This window comes from Gallus gallus, chromosome 10 (assembly GCF_016699485.2).
Source record: "Gallus gallus isolate bGalGal1 chromosome 10, bGalGal1.mat.broiler.GRCg7b, whole genome shotgun sequence".
NCBI lineage: Eukaryota > Metazoa > Chordata > Aves > Galliformes > Phasianidae > Gallus > Gallus gallus.
In genome coordinates this window covers 10,121,704-10,141,552 of record NC_052541.1, presented here as the reverse complement: position 1 = coordinate 10,141,552, position 19,849 = coordinate 10,121,704, and the positions used below count along the sequence as shown (strand labels likewise).

At 38.1% G+C, this 19,849-nt stretch overlaps 1 protein-coding gene and 1 long non-coding RNA gene across 7 annotated transcripts in view; one reads left to right on the top strand and one right to left on the bottom strand.

The window, feature by feature from the left end:
• Window positions 1-19,245, top strand: part of LOC107054178 — a 46,426-nt gene extending 27,181 nt beyond the window's left edge. The window contains exons 6-11 of the long non-coding RNA XR_005862690.2: window positions 3,477-3,622; window positions 6,247-6,458; window positions 14,931-15,064; window positions 16,048-16,114; window positions 16,595-16,720; window positions 18,970-19,245. This is a non-coding gene — a long non-coding RNA (uncharacterized LOC107054178). The remainder of the gene's footprint in view (window positions 1-3,476; window positions 3,623-6,246; window positions 6,459-14,930; window positions 15,065-16,047; window positions 16,115-16,594; window positions 16,721-18,969) is intronic.
• Window positions 1-19,849, bottom strand: part of SLC12A1 (solute carrier family 12 member 1) — a 49,136-nt gene that overhangs the window by 15,845 nt on the left and 13,442 nt on the right. For 3 of the 6 annotated variants that reach the window (XR_005862688.2, XM_040706503.2, XM_040706504.2), the window contains exons 5-19: window positions 19,444-19,539; window positions 18,698-18,793; window positions 17,127-17,266; window positions 16,601-16,711; window positions 15,542-15,653; window positions 14,925-15,052; window positions 11,709-11,793; window positions 9,821-9,972; window positions 8,087-8,194; window positions 7,231-7,354; window positions 6,337-6,438; window positions 4,344-4,499; window positions 2,677-2,776; window positions 2,482-2,593; window positions 112-252 (exon numbers count right to left, since the gene is read on the bottom strand). Coding sequence is in view for 5 of the 6 variants with exons in the window: in XM_040706503.2 (XP_040562437.1) it covers window positions 112-252; window positions 2,482-2,593; window positions 2,677-2,776; window positions 4,344-4,499; window positions 6,337-6,438; window positions 7,231-7,354; window positions 8,087-8,194; window positions 9,821-9,972; window positions 11,709-11,793; window positions 14,925-15,052; window positions 15,542-15,653; window positions 16,601-16,711; window positions 17,127-17,266; window positions 18,698-18,793; window positions 19,444-19,539 (1,763 nt within the window). In the remaining variant the exon portion in view is untranslated. The remainder of the gene's footprint in view (window positions 1-111; window positions 253-2,481; window positions 2,594-2,676; window positions 2,777-4,343; window positions 4,500-6,336; window positions 6,439-7,230; window positions 7,355-8,086; window positions 8,195-9,820; window positions 9,973-11,708; window positions 11,794-14,924; window positions 15,053-15,541; window positions 15,654-16,600; window positions 16,712-17,126; window positions 17,267-18,697; window positions 18,794-19,443; window positions 19,540-19,849) is intronic. The other 3 variants (XM_004943799.5, XM_040706505.2, XM_413814.8) reach the window with 2 other exon arrangements.

The window sequence follows — 19,849 nt, the reverse complement described above, 5'->3', positions numbered from 1 at the left end:
AACATTTTCCTTATATACGTGGGACTTCTTGACAAGCAAACAGAAATGCTTTCCATAAAAGGATGCTTTGATGTATTACTCTTGTGTGTGTTCTGAAAACAAAAAGCTTACTTGAAGGAGACTTTTGACTCCATCTCTGAAGCTGTCAGCTGCCACTGCTGCATAAAAGGCTTTTCTTTTGTTCTTTGTAAGCCAGGCCTGCTTTTTTGCCATGCCACTGTTCATCTCCTTAACACACAGCTTGCGTGGTCCCTGCATGATACAATAACATATTATTAAGAAGGCTTTGTATTATACATCATAGAGTGATTTTGAAGGTGTTACCTAGTCTGCTGTGGGACCCAATGGAGAGAGTAAAAAAAAAAAATACATTTCCAAAAGAGTTCAAGGAGATTCAATGCTTTGAAAAGAGCTGTACTGCTAACATAATTCACATTCTGCTCAAGAAGGCTGAGGCTGTTAGTACTACTTAAATACAGTGATTCTGACAGAAAGAAGGACTACTCTGGGCTGCAATGTCTTGGAAAAATATCTAAGTTATGATGAAGAACCTAGGAGTGAATAAACTCCCTCCCTCACTTGATTGTGTAAACAAAGCTCAGCAGATCTAAATGCACATTGTTATGTGTGTTATGTTATATCTGATAATAAAAAGACGAAGTGTTATTGCAGTACAGTTAAAGATGTAAATGCATTTATCATCAGGTCCTTCCTGATGACGTCCCATCCACTAATTTAATGAGACAAAATCCGCATCTATATCCAAGTCAAGAGACCTGGTACACTGATTTATCAGTGGAGAATGTGTTGGCATTTGGTACTCCAAAGGGTCTGGCCCAGGGAAGATGTCAAGTTTGTAAGCAGGGCATTTAGAAAGACAGAGATGAGGGTGGGAGCATGTATCTGAAATTTAGTTGATTTCAAAAATCTGTGCTCTTAAGCTTGAGGTTAAGGTTTGTGAGGCCTGGTTTATTCTCTTTCATCCTGTCTTTTAGGAAGCTGAAGCAGTAGTTTTGCTCTTCTACAGTGAAGATGGGACTCAGAGAATTACATTCAGGAAGTTCATACACTAGCTTTGGAGTGTTATTGGTGGGACAAGTAGTCTATGTTTGTTATAATACACGCTGTAGTTTTCAACATGGTGTCTGGGTTCCCAGTCGTGGCTCTTTCTGGAGCCCTGCAAGCTTCTGTGGCAGTAAGGCATCTTACAAGCTTGTATTGTGCCAGCAAACTGCTTCTAAGTGCTTGGCATTCCTACTCCCAGGAATTTTAGTATTTGCTTGCCATCATAGTTGTGCATTTTGCAAAGGTTCGCTGTGTCACAACATCACGACTAACCAAATTAACTTTACCTTATGTTACTGGAGAAATAATAATAGCAAAAAAAGCTTATGCTAGCAAAATAAATATAGGTTATTTAATAGACTGTGGTGAAATCTTAGTTCTATGTAGAAAGTGCTAATATTAGAGAAACATCTAATAAACCAGGAAACTTACTGAAACTCAACTTTATGAAGCTGTTTATTTCAGGATCTTATTTGATTTGTTTGATTCTGTACTTAGTGGATGCAGGAAAAAGGCTACAAATAAGTACGGTAGAAAAGGATTAGAGCCTTTCACTTTTTTTATAGATACGTTCAATTTGTAAAGAGTCACATGTAGCTCTTCTGTACTCCCTTTCTTCAAAGTGACAGCATCAAATGAATTATTCTTATATTCATGTGGAAGAATACATTATCTTGCCTGGACTGGTTCCATTAGTTAGATTCTGCAGCACGTTTTGGTGCCATGAGCCTTTTTTTTTCCCCTCAAAAGGTTGTTGTAATATTTAAAATACATCTTCTCTTCTACACTACGAGCCCATCTATTTCAGTTCTGTCCTAATGAGAGTCTAGATGATCATCCTTTAAAATTCATAATTTCCCGTCTATTTATAGCTAGAAACACACTTTGCTTCTAAGAAGATCCGAGAAGAGCATGTTTATCCTCAGAAATTAGCTTTGTTACAATTTTGGAGAAACCACTGCACAGAGATCTGAATTACATACCAAATCCCAACGCTGCACATCAGTGACAAAGCTGGAAATAGAGCTTAGTTATTTGACTCTTTTGCTATATTCCTGACAGAACTCTGCCTCCCTAATTTTATTTTATTTTTTAGCCTTACTGTATCAATTAAAAAAAAAATCTTTACTTGTAATGCTTTATTTTTTCAAACCTTTATCATTTTTTGGTCTGTCTGCTATGAACTCTGAAATGCATCTCAATGAGGTATTTACCAGCAGGCTCTGTGTCAGCTGATAGCTTTCTTGTTAGGGCTTATGACAAAATTCATTCTCTGTACGAATCTTTTTCACGGTCTGCACAGAAGCCCATCAGCACCAGTGGGAACACTGTGTGCTAAGTGAGAGTGGAATGTGTAATGGGGATCTGCAGCACCCACTGGTGCTGAATTTTCAGATTTATATGAGTTGACCTTACCGTATACACTTCACAGCAGATGCACAGCCCATTGTTCTTTGTGAAACTGTGTGTGATGTCTAGAAGAGCAGGCCTGATCATAGGAGCTCCTGTTAATACTATGCACTGGGGTCTGTTAGGAGGAAAAAGGTTGTATTTAATTGGGAGATGTAATTGTTCTGAATAAATGATTCTATTTTTCACTGGAAGTCTTACCTGAAGTTTTTCACATGATCTTCCACTGTAGTTAATGCCAGCGCACTGTCTAAGGCCTTAATATAGCAAAGAGCCTGTGTAGAAGAGCCCCAATTTACTTCTGCATATAATAAAGATAAATAATGCATGTTAAACCATGGGCTTTTCTCTGTTCTGTTACAAAGGTCAGCAGTCATGTTACCTCTGAGCTGAAGCAGGGTACATTCTATTGTGCTTTGTAGATTCAGATCTATCATTCTTTGTGCTTCGTGAGAATAGGTTTGGTTATGCAAACGTGCAAATAAATCATCTCATTCTTTTAATGTAAAGCATAAGCAATGTTTTTCCTCTGCTCAATAAGTATTTTCTTCTCTGTTTCATGGAGTTTATACCCTTCTCCTATGTATAAAATGGACAGCCCTGAGTAACGCGTTTGGTATGTAACTTCAGGAAGTTCAAATTAATCCATTAGGAAGCGCCATCACCAGCTCCAATTCGTTCTATTCTACTATATGGGTCAAAAGTTGCTCTCCAGAACCAATTTTGTCATATATATCCTTTCTTCTCTATTGTACGGCCATTTGGTGGGAGGAGACAGATGAGAAACAACTTTTGAGGAATATTAGGCTTTTCTGAACCACTCAGTTGTTGGTAGGTGAGTGCTGAACAGAAGTTATTATCCTTGGAGAGCTGGAAATGGATAGCTTTTGTACATTGTCTTCAGTGAATTTAACCAGACCTTTAGCTGCTACTTTGCAGCAAGGACATTGCAATACACTGGGAGAAGGAGAACAACTTTCAGATGCTCTGTCTTTTCACAGGTGCATTCCCTACAGCTGCTGATGCTTACAGAAAGAGATCCACATACCATCTCAATAGGTATGAGAGCAAGCAGAAATAGAGAAAACAGAGATAAAGAAAACTTTGGCACAGACCAGGACCTGCTATCCCAAGATAGGCAATGAAGGTACATCTTATGTTGGGAAACTCATCTTTTTTCTTTGAATTATTTATTCTACTGAACAAGTAAATCAGTTGGTTAGCACTGAAATCTGAATGTGGGTTAATTTAGTCTTGGAAATGGAAAAAAAGACTAAGTGGTCTCATACTGATGCTGTACTACATTAGTGCACAGATTTCTAAGCACCACTCCCGTGATTAACTGAGCTACTAAGTAATGTTTTTCAACAGTAAAATGTTCCTATCTTTCTTAATTTAGTGAGGAATTATAGTAAGGCACTGGAAAAAGATCAGTTCACAAATAATGCAGCGTGCATTTTTGTTGTATAATGGGCAGCAGGTTTCTCTTTTGAGTGAGGGTCCCAGATGAGACAGCTAAGAGCACAGCAAAAGTCAAGCAAGTTTTTGTGGATGGATGGAGAAAAGTTACAAGTGGTAGTAAGGTAAAAGCCCAAATTAAACTCTCATTAAAGATGTGGGAGTGAACTGATGCACTGGGATGTTTATACAAAGCCCTGAACCATCTTTGAAATGAGTGTTTAACAGTCAAAAGTTCACCAGGATATTGTCTTACTCTATATTATGTAAAGTGGGACTTAATATGGTGGTCCAGGCTTTCCTCTAAAGAACGGTGTTGATGAAAAAGGAACGTCTGTTTCTGTAAGCAGAATTAGTTCTGATAAAGTCTAGCGAGGCTGCTTAACATACACAAAATGTCATGGCCTTACCTGGTTTCTTATATGTTACATAAATATATAGAAAGAGTTCAATGACATAAGTGATGAGAGCTGCCCACCAGTTGATGACAAACATAACGCCACAGCACAGCAGGGCTCCAAAAAGTGATATCCACATGTTATAATATCTGAATGCAGGTCTCCAACCTGTTTAAAGAGAATTGAGGGAATTGGAAGAAGATATATTGAGCAAATGCCAATCCACTGACTTTGCACGTACAGACCCATATGCCGTTTATTTCAGGTTCTGTCAGAAGGGGTGGGAGAGATTCATGCAAATTCTCAGGCAGTGTATCAACAGGTGCTTCCAGGTATTGACTGATGTAGATTTCTATCTGCACTGAGCACTGGAGCTTGCAAGCCTTTCACTATAATCTGTTTTCTCCTATGTCCAGCTTGGCTTTGAATGGCTGTTCTTTTTATACATGTTTTAGCCAAATTAAAGTTCACTGATTCGGAACTGAAAATAGGTTTTCCTTTAACTCCAAGTAATAGGCTATTATGTCCTTTTGATGCATATGTATAGAACTTATTAATGGGAGCTAAATGCTTGCTGAGAGGAGAGTATATGCTAATATTCCAAGTACACGTGTATTTTAAACTTGGAAATTGTCTGGCCTTGATGCATAAAAATAAAATAATTTGCAGTTGACTTTAAAGATATATTATTCCTGCTGCTTTTCAGCTGCAGCATTGAATCCCTCCCCTGCTAGCAATTAAAATGAGACAAGCAGTGAGCCTCCGTGGTTTGCAGGTCTCTGCCAGGTGTTCTGCAGAGCAGACCCTTTTGGAGAGAGGAAAAAACACTGAAGATACAAGAAGAGGCTGAGCAACCCTGTCTTGGATTGTCTTTGTAATGAGGGAATGGGAAGGTCCTGCTGTGAGGAAATTTGCTGTCCTGCGGCCTTGCAATTATAATAATCTATCACTGTGAACTGGCAGAAATTAACTGGAGGAAATGAGAAAAGAAAAAAAAATGGCTGCAGTTTTGTCAGAAAATGTTAAGTATTGGCAGAGTTGAATCAGATGCACGAATAAGAAGTCTGTAGAAGTAATTTTTACTCAGTTTTAAGGCCATGTAGATCAGATCTGCATTTGTTCAGCTGTGCAGGTAATTAGCAGAAGTGCTCATCTTTTCTGCCCTCTGAACAAATGGCACCACGCAGATCTGTAGGAAGGAAGTTGATGTAGGCATTTATGCTACCACTGCAGGTTTCTTCACACTGGAAATCAAAAATGTATTCCTTGCTTCTAGAATTGAATAACTGATTCATAGTAGCAGGAAATTGTCTTTCCTTTTTGCTCACAGTTGTGCTGCTCAGCTGATTGACTTTAGTCCTTAATGATGCTGTTGAGGTGGATTATTTTGCTGTGGTGATGCATGTGCCTGTAAGCCTGTATTTTCCCTTGCTGTGCAAATGTAGAGAGTGACTCTCGAGATATCCTTGTACAGGACCTCATTGTACTCTACCCTACAATTCTGCTACTAGCCACTGCAGAGCTATCTTGATGTTGGTTTGGGGACCTGTTCTTGTTCTGTGTGTTTTCTGCATCACTTCCATCACAATTATTGTTCTTACAAACTTTCTTCAAATGTCACTGTAGTTTTGGCAGTGGAGGGCATAAAGACCCCACTTCACCTTGCTTACTTTATGTGGTCAGAGATACTATGGGTTTTTTTATCCATCTATGTTGACTGATAGTGAAGGGAAAAACGCCCTAAGGAGGAGCTTTCTTGCTCCAATGGGATCCACCAAAGCCTTTTTCATCTTACACAACTGCAGGGAACATAAGGGAAAGAGCCATTATTTTTGTCTTTTGGAGATAAATAAAATGTCATCGTATTCAATGGGAGCAGTAAAACCTCAGATAACATAGCTTAGATGTTTTACAGGTACTGCAGCTTTCTCTGACACGCAGTCAAAAACTTGCAGAGATGAGTTTGTGAAGCCCACACTTAAATCACCAGTGAATACCAACTCACCTGGAGATTTTGCGTATGAGGCATGAAAGCAGGAGAAATTAATCAAAGCATATGAAGCCAGGAAGAAATTGGAGATGATGGGAGCAATGGTGTTCAACTGAGCTGCAAGACACAATTCAGATGTAGGTACTGGTTTCTTAAGTTATGTATAGCTTTTTCCTGTTAATACATTAAATCTGTATACTGTCTGGATTTGTTGTCCAGAGAGAGTTCTGGTATTTTTTTCTGTGGTAGTAATTCAAGGTCACCTTGATATACTTCATTTCATACCAATGTGTCTGTTCATTTATATAATCTATACACTATGCAAGGTTATACTTGACACTCTGATTCTACAGATTGCCTCTTAATGACATGGAGCTGATGTAAGTTTCAGAACTTTAAATAGGTAATTTAGAGGACAGATGTGATTCTAAAAAGGCTACTATTAATTTGTAGTTAAAATGTATTGTTTTGCTTTTTAAATGGCAATCCGAATTCTCTCAGCTACACTTTCTGTTTATTGACAGTGTCACAGTGTCAATTTCACACACAAATTCCTGGAAAAACTAATTTTAAAATTTCAACACTTCCAAATGTACCGCTAACAGCAATAGCACACTCAGTACAGTAGCTGGGCTTTTCTGATGCCAGTGCTAGTAATTTGAGCTGTGTTTTTGAGCTAATTATGGAGAAGGCTTGGCAGAGCAGGCCTCCTAATTATGTCAAAATTATTTCACTTCTTTATGCAGTATCAGCTAGAAATATATCTTCAAAGTTTGCCATATTTGACATAGTTTGGGTATGCTAACTTAGTTGGAATCTTTTCTAACTATAGCTAATCATTGTTTTAAAATATCAGTTCATAGAATTTCAAAACATCAGATTGTTGCATTTATGTAACTGTATACAAACCAATCAAAATGAACGCCATAGCAATCACAAAAGTGAGTACATATCCTCTGATTGGCTCGTTGTTTTTTCCGTATCCTTTGGCAAAGAAGTGGAGTCCTTTGTAGACATTGTCCTTGCAAAGAGCCTGATGGACAAATCAGAACTTAATTCTGCTAAGCAGGGCATTCTTGCGTCAGAAGAAATTCTCTGTGAGTGACAGCTTACTAGACTTCTGCTAAACAAAAATGTATTCTATCTTAGTAGCTCAAATACGACTACTGCTATGGCATGTAAACATTCAAATAAGGTGATAAGCGAATATCTTGCTAAGTTATAGTATCAAAACAAAATCACAGACATTTAACACTTATTCATTGATTTGAAGAGACATTAACAGAGTATCTAAACAGATATAATTGATGGAAACTGAAGCAGAAGTCAGATCTGTGCAAGTTATCTGTCTGTCCCATGCTCTCCATTGCCATTCTGTGTGCGTCGCTGCTTCCAACAGCTTGTGGACAGCATGTGTCAGCACACCTGCCAGCACAAGAATGAGAGGTTCTGCAGATTCCTGGCATTCGTGAGGTACAGGCTGGCTTTCTGTCAGGAGGTAGTGGTCCTGAAAGTAGCCTTGAAGCTAACAAAACAAACACATGTGCATCCCCCTCTCCTGCCACCAAGCTGAGCTCTGACCGAAGGAACGCTGCAATCCTAAATGCCCACGTCTGTAGGAAGATGATAAGACCTGCCTATTTCTGTAGAAATACATATGTCAGCGTTATTCGAATATCTGTTGCATTTGGCACATAGTGTTCCACTAAATTGTTCATTTTTGAAGTAAAATAGAGTATAAAGAAGTGGATGCTTGGATTTCTACCTGAAAAACTTTGGGTGCGCTGACGAGAGATGCCAGAGCTGATGACAGTGTAGCAGAAAAGATGCCAGCTGTGATGAGAGGACCAAAGCCAGACACCATACTCATCACCTGTAGAAAAAGAAGAAGGGAAAATAATAGCCAGGCTTGCATTTGAATACATTTTTTCTGTATTGAATATATCACAGATAAATATTCTATATTTATCTGTGATACATCACAGATCTGTTTAAGTAGTATGTTTCTCTGTGTGTCAGCTTTTAGTAGTCCTAAATTCAATATACTATAAAGCTGCTGTGAGGTAAAGGAATACTACTATTCATTTTTTAGTGGAAAGCAACTGAGCCACAGCCAAACGTGAATACAAACCTGCAGCTGTGTGCAGGGACACATGAGTACTCTCTGAGATTTTCTTACCTCCTTCACTAACTTATTGCCCCAAGTAATGGCCTCTGTTTGACAGGTTAAACACTTGTAGCAAGAACGGAAAGTGGAAACAGCAGGGAAGAACCCTGAAGTACTTAATGTGGTCAAAGGGATTTGTGTTTGTTTGGGTTTTAATATTATTTAACACAGCTAAAAAAGGGAGAGAATGTTCATCCTTGCTGGCACAATAGGCAGTTCTGCAAACAGCAGTGGTGGGTACCATCAGGCCTCTCTTTCCCGGGGCCTCTCCTGGCCTTCACCACCATTAAATCAAAAGGGTTGTTAAGTTCAGAAGCAGCAGAGAAGGAAGTAAAAAATTAAGCAGATGGCTGTGATTGCCCAATGCTTTTGGTCTGTTAGAAGCACTCCAGGAAAGAGAGCAGTTAATTCTAGAGATTTGTCAACTGAAAACATAGCTTTTCTGATGATCTGGCAAGGATAAATGCAAGAAATGAAATTCTGTTAATGCTTTTGGTGAGGTCCTTTTTTGAAGGGTTCCCCTGAGTTTGAGCAGCTGAACTCATGTGGGAATGAGGATGGAAGGAAAGCAGTCTACAGTACAGATAGCAGATCCCTTTAAAGGTTTTTACTCAGCCCTGTCATTTAGCAGAAGCTGCTGGGAAGAAAAGCAAGTGACTTTCAAAGCTCCAAATGGCTAGTTGAAAAGCAAGTGCAGGTAGGCGGTGAGCTCCTCTGGTGGCTGTGAAGCAGAGGGGCTGCACAGACATCTGGGAGCCGTGGTTGTGGTCTTGCAGAACTGCTTTACTTTGATCCTTTGCCTAAGCTTTGTTTTGAAGAATAGAAATGGCGCTCTGTCTGGCCTAGGAGAAAGATCTTGTTACTTTTCACTTGAATTTTCACTTGACTATTTCAGATACTTTTTTCGAAGAAGTCTGAACTTTGGCTTTTGTACTGTGGTGTAAACCTTTATGAGCAGCCACAGCACCCCTGAGGTGAAACCACATCCATGTGTTAAGAAAAGTGAGATGAACTGCTCATCTGGCAGGAGTTTCAGATGTCTCTGTTAAGTCTAGGTTTTGAGTTTGAAGGTGTTGGAGGATATACTCCTGCATGGTACTTGTTGAAAGAGGAGGTTGGGATGTAACCAGAGTACTGGGAAGACTAGTGGCATCAGATAGCTTCCATAAAGCTAATATGAAATGTGCAGACTTTTCACCTTACTCCTATGTTTTTTGATTTTTCTAGATGAAAGTGAATTTCCTGTTGCTGTCACTTGTCAGTAAATAATATCTTCACAAGTTTGTACTGAAGTATTTGTACATTGCTTATGGTTGTATATGTTATTAAAACCTGAAAATTATTCATCAGCCCGTAATCGCATGGCTGACTTCTGCATCTGGAAAAATCATAGCCTAGGTTGCAGGCAGATGATCCATTGCAGCTCATCCCAGGTATAACTGTATCATTGACGTTTCCAGTAGCATCTCGTACAACACAGGAGGCTGTGGAGACAATATATTATTACTTTCTTTCCTCGTGACAACAGAAGAATGTTCTTGCCATATTGTGATTGTTGGTCTACATACATTTTGTTCAATCTCTGCTTTAGCATCATCCCAAAAAGTAATGTTTTGTGTTAAGCCCAATTTACTTCCCTGTATTATAGTTTTTCATGTTATTTGTAGGCAGCTATTTTCTTCTGTTACTCTTAAAATAATAATCCACTTGACTAAAGAAGACATGCATTTGTCTAAGAGTAGACAACCAGATGCTCTGGAGATCAACAATAAATTAACTAAGAAGTATATTGTCAGTCTGAGGCCACTTTTCCAGGATTCAGTATTCAAAGGTACCATTGCAGTGAGGATCTTAGGTTGAGGCATATATCTTTTGGTTTATCAAAGACACGCAATTCCTTTAAAGCCCCAGATCCTTAGCTGTTTAAATTGTCACAGCCCTACAGATACTAATACAGTAAGAAAAACTTCTAACAGGAGTAATTGTCTATGTTCTCTGTGTTTAATAAGGGCATATTTATGCTGTCTTTTTTTTTGTTTGCTACCAGAAATGGAAAACAAAACAAACAACAACAACCAAAAACCATATGAAGTTAGAATACTGATAACTACACCTTTAGCAGCCAAAATGTGAGTTTATGTGAAATTTTCAAATATGTCCAATGAGAATCCCAAAATAAACATTATCTCTTTAGAAAATAGGTAAGGAAATAGGAAAAAAATATTTATTGCACTGAAAGGTAGGCAGCTCTGAAGCTATTGCTTATCAGAACAGAACAATGCACTAACACAGGATTATAATAGAAAGTGAAGAATGACTGCTTCAACTGTAGTTGCAGGTGAAATTTAGGTCTAAATAATGCAACATCTGAGCAGAAACTTGACTCAGGTATTCTGGCTTTTTGCATGAAGTACAAAAAAGGGAGTCCCTGCGGGGCTTTCATACAGTGCTGAGGTATTTGCCCATAAGGAAGAGCAACATTTACAACACTCTTTGTTACAGTACTGTTAAAGTAGAAGAGAAATCTTTATTTCTTGAACAGAGATTTACTGTATCCTTGCAATGATAATGTAATTGTATCTTCTTTGAACACCATTCATGGCTGCAGTACAAGCCCCATTTTTGTGCCTGTGTGCTTTTTTGTTACCTCACATTGTAGAGCAGTTAGTGACATAGCACATCTTCATGAAGAGATACAATTGGTTAATGTTGACACACAACAGATAAAGCAAGCATGTTGCCACATCACTTGTGTGTGTTCAGTAAGACTAAGGAGAGTGAGTAGAAGCCATGTGAAACCTCAATATGAAGGAAAAACAAAGATGAACGGATTGATCTGAGGTTCCTTGAATCCCTACTGCACTCATGGATGCTATCAGATAGTTGTCTTCGGTGCTGAATCAAATGCAAAAGCAGCCAAATTATCCATCCAAATTATCCAAGAAAATCCATCTTCTATATGAATTTGAACAGGACAAATGCCACCTGGCTTCTGAAACAGAGACTTTTGTTTCTGCTGATTATTTCTTTATGTTCACTTTGCGTTTCTTTATGTTACATGCAATAAAATCAAAGCAACTACCTCTATGTAATAAATCCACAGGATTAAAAACTGCTGAGGTTAATCACTCCTTTGCATAACAGGCTTTCAAATTTTCTTGTATAAATTGTATAATATAACTGCATGAATTAAGACATGAAACAGAGGTTCTTTGCTTACCTGCACATACTGCAACGCCTATGTAAGCAACTGTTGTTATCAGAATGGCCAGCATTGTTCCTTTGGGTATCGCACCCTGCGGATCCTTAAAATAAAGCAGTGATCCAAAAAACACTGAGTTCCCATGCTGCACTCTGTATACTAGTGAGTCCTATCACACTGTGATATGTACAAGGTAGATTTTTATCACTTAGAACTGCGCCCATATCTCCTGTCCCTGGAGGTACGTAGCCATGAAACAGTTGTTAGTGCAGTGCTCCTACCGTTGGTATAGTGTAGGATATTCTGCAGGAGTGGGGCTAACTCTGCATTTCTGACTGCTCTGAACTCCCCCTACGTTGCAGTGGGCTTTATTTTAATGTCTTAATAGTGAAATGGTGCGTAGTTGCTGAACTAACCATCTAGTTGCTTGATTCAGTGGGTCCAGATGATGTTCATTTCCAGGCCATGAGGCTATTCCATTCAATGTGATGCCTTTTTCTCTGGCAGCAGGACAAAGTTGTACAGGCAGCCACTTTAGGATGTGATTACAGCTCATATTCCCATAATAACTTGGCACTAAACCTTCTGCGCCTTCATAAAGATCAGGCTTTTGGCGTAAGCAATTGCTTAAGCGAGAATAGTGCAGTTCTGCAGTAATGCAGTTTGTGAAGTTGCTGTGACACTTGTGTGGATGAGAAGGCAAGACCATTTTGGTTCATCAGTATGATAGCTGCACGTAAGCTACTTGGAGCAGAATACAGTACTTCTGTGATTAACAGCTAGTAATTGTTAGTACTTATACCTTGACAACAAACTGCTACTTTTCACTGTTCTGACTGTTAATTTAGAAGATCTAATAAGGTGGGAATATAATGTTTATACCAGTTCACGAGAATTTTGACTTCGTTCATGCAGTTGTGAGTGAGTCCAATGATCTGCATTACGATTTAGTGTATGTTTGTTTCTGCTAGGAATCACTTGGTGAATTGTCTTAAGTTTCTTCAGTGAAGTTTATTTAGTTGTAGATGCCTGGAATACCTTTTAAGCCACAGGTTGTTGTGCTGTTAGAACAGCTATGCTCATTGAATGGAAAAAAACTATAATTTAGTGAGTTGTGTGAAATGGGGATGAATGACTTAACTGCATTTAACAAATAATGTAATTTTAATGATGCAAGGATTTATTGAACTGAAAAATAACTTCAAAGTGATTTTAACTCAGTAAGACCTTTAGCCCTTTACATCGTGGTAGCTTTAATATATACAGTTTTGGTGTGTGTATCATGGGTCACTGTTTTTGCTGAGTCTTATGTTGCAGTCTTAAACACCATAACCTTAAATCTTAGGGTTTAAGCTACTTACTGCTTTACAACTTTTAAATTATATTAACAGTTAAACATGTTTAATGTGTTGCTAGCATTTTAAGATCTGCTCCCAAGCCTTCTGTAGTCCCTAGGAAGATGGACTCTTTCTGCAAGTAGGCTTTGAACTAGCTCACCACTTGGATGTGTAGTGTCTACAGAAGCCTGTATATAGCTGTTTAACAATTTTACATTTAAAATAATTCTTAGTTTGTCCTTTAGATTTCTGGACTGGGTGGGTAATTTAATTAGACCTGTCTAAGGCATCTAAATATGCTCAGTGGGGAATCTACAGCCTGGAGGAGCTGGTCATAGACCTCTACATACTGCCAGATTGGAACAACTGCAGGGAGCCAACAGGAGAGTTGGTTCCTTTGGTCTGTTCAAACTCTTTCAAATAGCTTATGAAAGAAGTGCTGCTACTTTGGGAGTTTACCATAGATAGAGAGCACCATATATGGCAAAATAATTATTTTTTTTTTGCTAAAAAGATAGAGACTGTGAGGCTGATTCAGTCTCAGTGGGCAGAAGACAATGATTTGCTTTGTTTTGTTTTTAATTAAAAATGGAATCTCATAAACATCATTATTAGCGGCTCCAATTCTGCCTATTTCTCTCCGTGCTTGGCTTCAAAAGCAGTCCTCTGGAAACTAAGGAGATGAGGCATGCAATCAATATAAGGGAGGAAAACAAAACTGTCAGGGATGGTAGGATCCTGATGAACTTGTGACTGTTATGCCAGTACAGAAATAATAGATGTTTGGTTGAATCCTTAAGGTATATCAGGGTCAATGGGTCTATATGATAAAGCCCAAAGACATCAGTGGATATGCTGGAGGAAGCTAGATTTGAGTTGTGTCCTTTTGGTGGTGACTTTTTAGTGTTTTGGTTTAATTACTTGTTTGTGGTGTTTATTTTATTTTATTTAAACACTAGATTCCAAAACTTGAGTCATGGATACCCACCCTGCTGCATTTCTAGTTTATTGTAATGCTACGAAGTATTGCATTGCTGTATATTTACTAGAGATGTTTTACAAAATGCTTTGCTGAGCTTTGAATTTGTTCATTTTTGTATTTGGCTGTAAACGCTCTGCATTATACTCACTGTGCAGACTCATGAAAACTAGAGAGCACTCAAAGTTACAACTAATTTCTTGTCTCTGACTTACCAGTTTGTTTAGATAGTGGAAGTACTATCTTATACAACTTCTGCATTGCAGGAGGAGAGTGAGAGCTTGACAGAACAGCTACAGCAAGACAATTAAGTGCCCTTGGACCTCCTTTCCCTTTCTCCTCAGACTCCTTTCTTCTTTCACAGCTGCAAACCTGCATCTTTTCCTTTGAGCAGCCATAGTGACAAGGGACTGGGACATATTTGCTTTCAATAAATGCTCTGTTTATTCTGCTATGACCCTGAATAGAAAAAAGCTGGTCTCCCCTGATTCTTGTGAGTACAAATACAAGCTTTACAGGTGTGTTTTTTGGGATGACGTTACAGAAGATTTTGCAGAAGTGCATCAGGAGATACACACAGTTTCTCTGTGTAATGTTCTGCAAATGGTCCATTAATACTACATTATTGCAGCTTATGGAAATATGCTTTTAAATTATATAGAAACCCAAATCTGAATGCAGTAATTTGTGTAAATACTCGTAATGTATTAGGAAAGAAAATGTGAACTGGTATTTTTAAATAACATAGCAGATATTTAAAAGAGAGTTTTGCTTCCCAAAATAGCAGATATTTAAAGGAGAGTTTTGCTTCCCAAAATCAGGCATGATTTAAAACTGAATACAGTGCTGATTCATAATTAGTTTTCTTGTTCTTTTTTCAGCCCACAGCTAGTATTATGAAATTAATGAAATACGTACTTTCAGATCTCCTGAGATGTTGGCTCCCGCGAGAATGCCAGTGGCAGCTGGGAAGAAGATGGCAAACACTGAGAAAAATCCTTCTCCACTTCTGAAATCTGGTCCAAAGTTTTCTGCAAATATTGATGCTGCAAATACAGGTGAAAATGAAAGAAGCTGATGGGATTTGATTCCAAAGTTACTTAATGAAGGGGATGAATAATCTAGTCTTCCGTGTCTGTACATTTGGGTTTGAATCTGTCTCATATCACAGCAAAGCGAATTTGATTTCCTCAGTCTGATCCCCAGTAGGATGTGCTTGTCTGCATCTCAGAGCTACAGCTCTGTATTGAAGTGACAGCAGTGTCACTACAGCACTTGCACTTAGCTCTGTGTAAAGGTTTGTCTGTGCTCTGCTGATATATATGTGACTCAAACTGCAGCTAACTATGCTGTCAGCTTCAGCAGCAGAGAGACAGACTCAAAATTAAAGATGAAATATATTCCCTTGGTTTGCAAACCTATTTAAACTTGGGCCAAAGATCCTGATCTTGTGACCTTTTTCAGTAGAATCCTCAACTCAATATGCAGCCACAAAGAATGAAGTTACTGTTCTATGATAGACAAGCAGTACTTGCCTTGGTAATTAAAAAAGCCTCTTGCCTTCTTTTCGTTGTTGGTAGGAATAACTGTCCCAATAAAGAAGTTTGCAATGGCAATAAGGAGAACAATTAGAAGAATAACTTGAGCCTGTTGATAGAAACAAAGATTTCCCCAATGATTTTAATTTATATTGACAATGGAGATGGCTAAATAGTAAGTGATTAAGTGATGTTTGTGTTCCCTATGACAGATTACAAATTTTTATAGACCTAGAAAACACCAGGAATCAAGACAGCTGAAGAAAACAAACTGCTATCAGCTAATTACAACGGCAGATAGCTTTTACTAACAGTGTTTATAAAGTAGTTGTAATTTAATTTTACATTTTTTTCTTTAAAGGGAAAAAGAAAATGAAAAAGTTAATGCATAAATATCATGTATGAGACACTTTTATATTGTTATATAAATTGTTTAGTTGCAGTGAGTTGTCACTTGAAGCGTTATAATATCTAATTTGTTTTCTGATCTCTTTTACAAGCAGTTCTAAGCTTTTGTCACCGCAGAATATGAAAAGAGTCCTATTCTAGACCTGATTCCTACATTCTGAGGTATTTCCATTTGTATTTCCTGTTTTAATTCTTTTATTTTAAGGTAAAGGAGTAGCAGAAATCATCAGAGATTATGGAATGGACAGAAAATAGAGCTTTCCTGGTAGGCAGAGCTTCAGAGAGCACAATGACAAAAACATTGTTTTAACTGCTGCTTATTCTGTCAAGCTGCGTCAAAAGTAAGGGCAAAAGGGGCACTTACTCAAGTCTTTAAATGGTGGCATGGATTATGAAAATCAATATAATCAAGCTGTCTGTGGAACATAAACTTCCTTTTCCCCTCTTAAATGAATGTTAAAGGAAGAGCACAGAGTAGTAGTGTTTTCATTGAATGTAATGATTAAGCTGTTATTGCTTTTAGAAAGGTTAGGCATAAATTGAAGGAATGCTTTTGAAAATCCCACCTGTTGTACAGCATTCCTCACATGTTAACCCTGCACAATATTCTAATATATTCTTTGCTTGTATTTACTTTTAAAGCTTTACCTTTGCTTCCCATTCCATGCCGGCAACAGAGATGCCAAGAAGACATACAACAGTTATGGTACCTATTATTCTGATATCATTGGACTCATCTACCATTATTGTATCACTCTCCTGGAAAGAGTAAGAAATAGTGTTAAAACCAGACTTTCTCTATCCAGCTGGTGGGGTTAGGTAACAAGATGAAATAAAAGGGAATGAGTTGTCATAGTTTAATTAGTTTCAACACTTTGTGAGACGAAGTATTCATATTTCATGCTCCAGCTTGCACTTAGCTGGAGCTATTTGGCTATCCAGTTGGATGGATATCTATCTCCTTTCCTGATTTTTGAGGCTCTTGTTGAGAAATCATTAGCATATTCATAAGACAGAAAGAATGGAGAAGCATTCTGTCACAGTTAGACCAGAGTCTTTCCTGGTAAAGACATTGCTTAAAGTGTAGCTAAAAAGTATCATAATTTAAACAAATACTAAACAACAACAAAAAAATGCCCCAACTTAACAATATGCACAAAACAGCTACGTTTACCTTAAGAAGCTCTACGACTGTTTCAGCAAATCCAACTACATACATAGCAACTGCCACAGCATTTGCAAAAGCAAAGATAAGTCCTATAGATCCACCAAACTCTGGGCCTAGGCTTCTTGAGATAAGATAATATGCTCCACCTGCAAGCAGAAAATGTTATTTCAGCACATCTAAATGCTCAGTGTTTGCTTATTTTTCTCACATAATACCACAGGAATCTCTACTTTAAACCTAACAAACATAATAAAGATTAATAGAGGACACTGAAAAACAGGGAATGTGGGAATATGCTTTGTACCAGCTCTGCCTTTGGACTATTCTGAATGCCCTTCCATTGCAGTAATCCTTCAGGACATGCTAGTTGCAAAACTAGATCTTTAAACAATTTTTCATGATACGAAATATAGGTTGCTCTGAAAGTAATGCCTCTTATTCCATTTATTTATTTATATATATGTTTCCATTTATTAATAGGCTCCCCAGGGAAGTGGTTGAGTCACCATCCCTGGATGTGTTTAAAATCCTTATGGATGTGGTGCTCAGGGACATGATTTAGCAGAGGGTTGTTAGTTAGGGTAGTATGGTTAGGTTGTGGTTGGACTCAATGATCTTTAAGGTCTTGAACAACCTGAGTGATTCTATGATTCTATGATTTCCATGGGAGGCTATAACAAATGCAAAGAGCACAACAACACTATTTGATAGAGCAAATTCTCAGCTACGGAACACTACTTTTCGACATAGTCATCACTATTAGCTGTGCATTTTCACCAGTGATGAACAAGAGTGCATGCCATGCTTACACAATAGCACCAGCGGAGGTGACCCACTGTTTCACAGATGCTACGAAGTCATTGCTGAAATGTATCAGCCACCTCTTCACTGTGCTCACTTCCAGTGTTTAGGCTCAATAAATGTTCAGTAAGCACTGGTGAATTTCAATGGGTGCAATTTTTTCCACGTGGAGGAATTCAATTGCACAACTTTCCTTCATACGCACTTCCATGTCAGGCACCATTTTGTCAGACTGCCCCTCTGCTGCCATCTGTTGCACAGCAGCAACGTCTAACGGAATGTTGGTGAAAAGGCTTGTCCTCTACTGTCATACCACCAACATCTGCCTCTGACACTGTGGGCCAATCATAGAATCAGAATGCATTACTTTTGGAGCAGCTCTCATAGTTATACATAGTGGAAACTTCACCTCAGGATAAGTTCTACCTTACTTAGATCCATCCTAATTTAGCATTTATAATTTTATACTGTGATACATTTTTAAAGCTCCCAGAGAGGAATGCAGTGAGTCATTAATCCTTTTTTGTGTGTCACCATAAATGGAGCATATTACTTTGCCAGTTAATTATTTCATCCCTTCTCACTTAATGTTTTTTTTTGTAAACAAAATAAATGTTTAAGACTATAACTGTTTTAAATTATTGTTGTTCCATTGAGAGAAATCATCCCAGATATATTTACTTATTCTTATTTTGCTTATAACATACTTAATTCCCACTTTTTTCTAATTCAAATCTGTAGAGTTCTGTATTTTTCATGAAATGATATTCACTTACCTCCTCTTACTACTCCATTAGTGCAAATGGCAGACATGGAGATACCTGTTAAAGTTGTTACTACTACGCTCAGAGCAATAACTATGATTCCAAGACCTGAAAGATTCGAAAAAGAGAGTATATTCAAGTGTATTCAAATACCTGTTCTGCTTAAATGATGTAGTAAGAACTTGCTGTTTTCCACAGAGGTTAGCATGGACTGGTTATAACTTTAAGGCTCTGAAATGTACTGAAACGTTTTTTGGTAAGATATCTGATGTGCACTTTTCCAGAGAAAATATTTACTCGTCTTCTAAGGAGGTAGCTGAAATGCAAGGGGTATTATAAAGAATTATACTGGAAGGAATTAAGTTGAAGATATCCACCGGTCTGCATCATACTTAAAAATAAGAGGAAGAGTGCCTCGTGCTTGTTTTGTCCAAGGATGTCCAACCTGAAAGGCTCTGAATAGGAAAGACCTGCTGAAAGGTAAGAATGAAAAAATTGAGAAGCCAGATGCCACTCCTCAGTCTGCATTTGGCAGGAACATCTGAAATGTACTCCATAGACTGAACTGAAGTGTGGAATTTATGAAAAGAGACAACTCAAACATGCCATTAATTGTGATTAGAGTTGTCTAGAATTGTTACCTCCGGGTCCTGTAGATCCATCGTTTGGTTTATCATCCCTCTGGTTTGCATCATATGAAAAATAATACATAAAGATCTTTTGGAGCTTGAAAGCATTAGTAACCCTAAAGATTTTACCTCCACGGACAAACCCATTAGTTGCTATTGCAGAAGTTGACAACCCAGTAATTGAGGTTACCATCGTGGCGAGGAGAATTATGATTACTCCAAGACCTGTCAGTAATAAGAAGATAAAATATTTTTCTCGTGTTCCACGATTCCTACAAATCATTCTCTCTTTAAATGGAATTTTCAGGCCAGAATCAGAGCAATAAATGGAAAGTTGGTTTGTTGACCATTTGAAATTCGCAGAACATTTCCAAGGAGTCCATGTGCCAGTACTAAATTATTCCCATCAGTCTCCAAGCAGTGATGATTTCTGATAGGAGTACCTTAGCCAGAAGCCCCCTTATGATTTTCAAATTTTTCTTCAATAGCTGAGTGAAATGAGCAAGCGAGTATTCCTTGGTCTGAATGCTTCTGT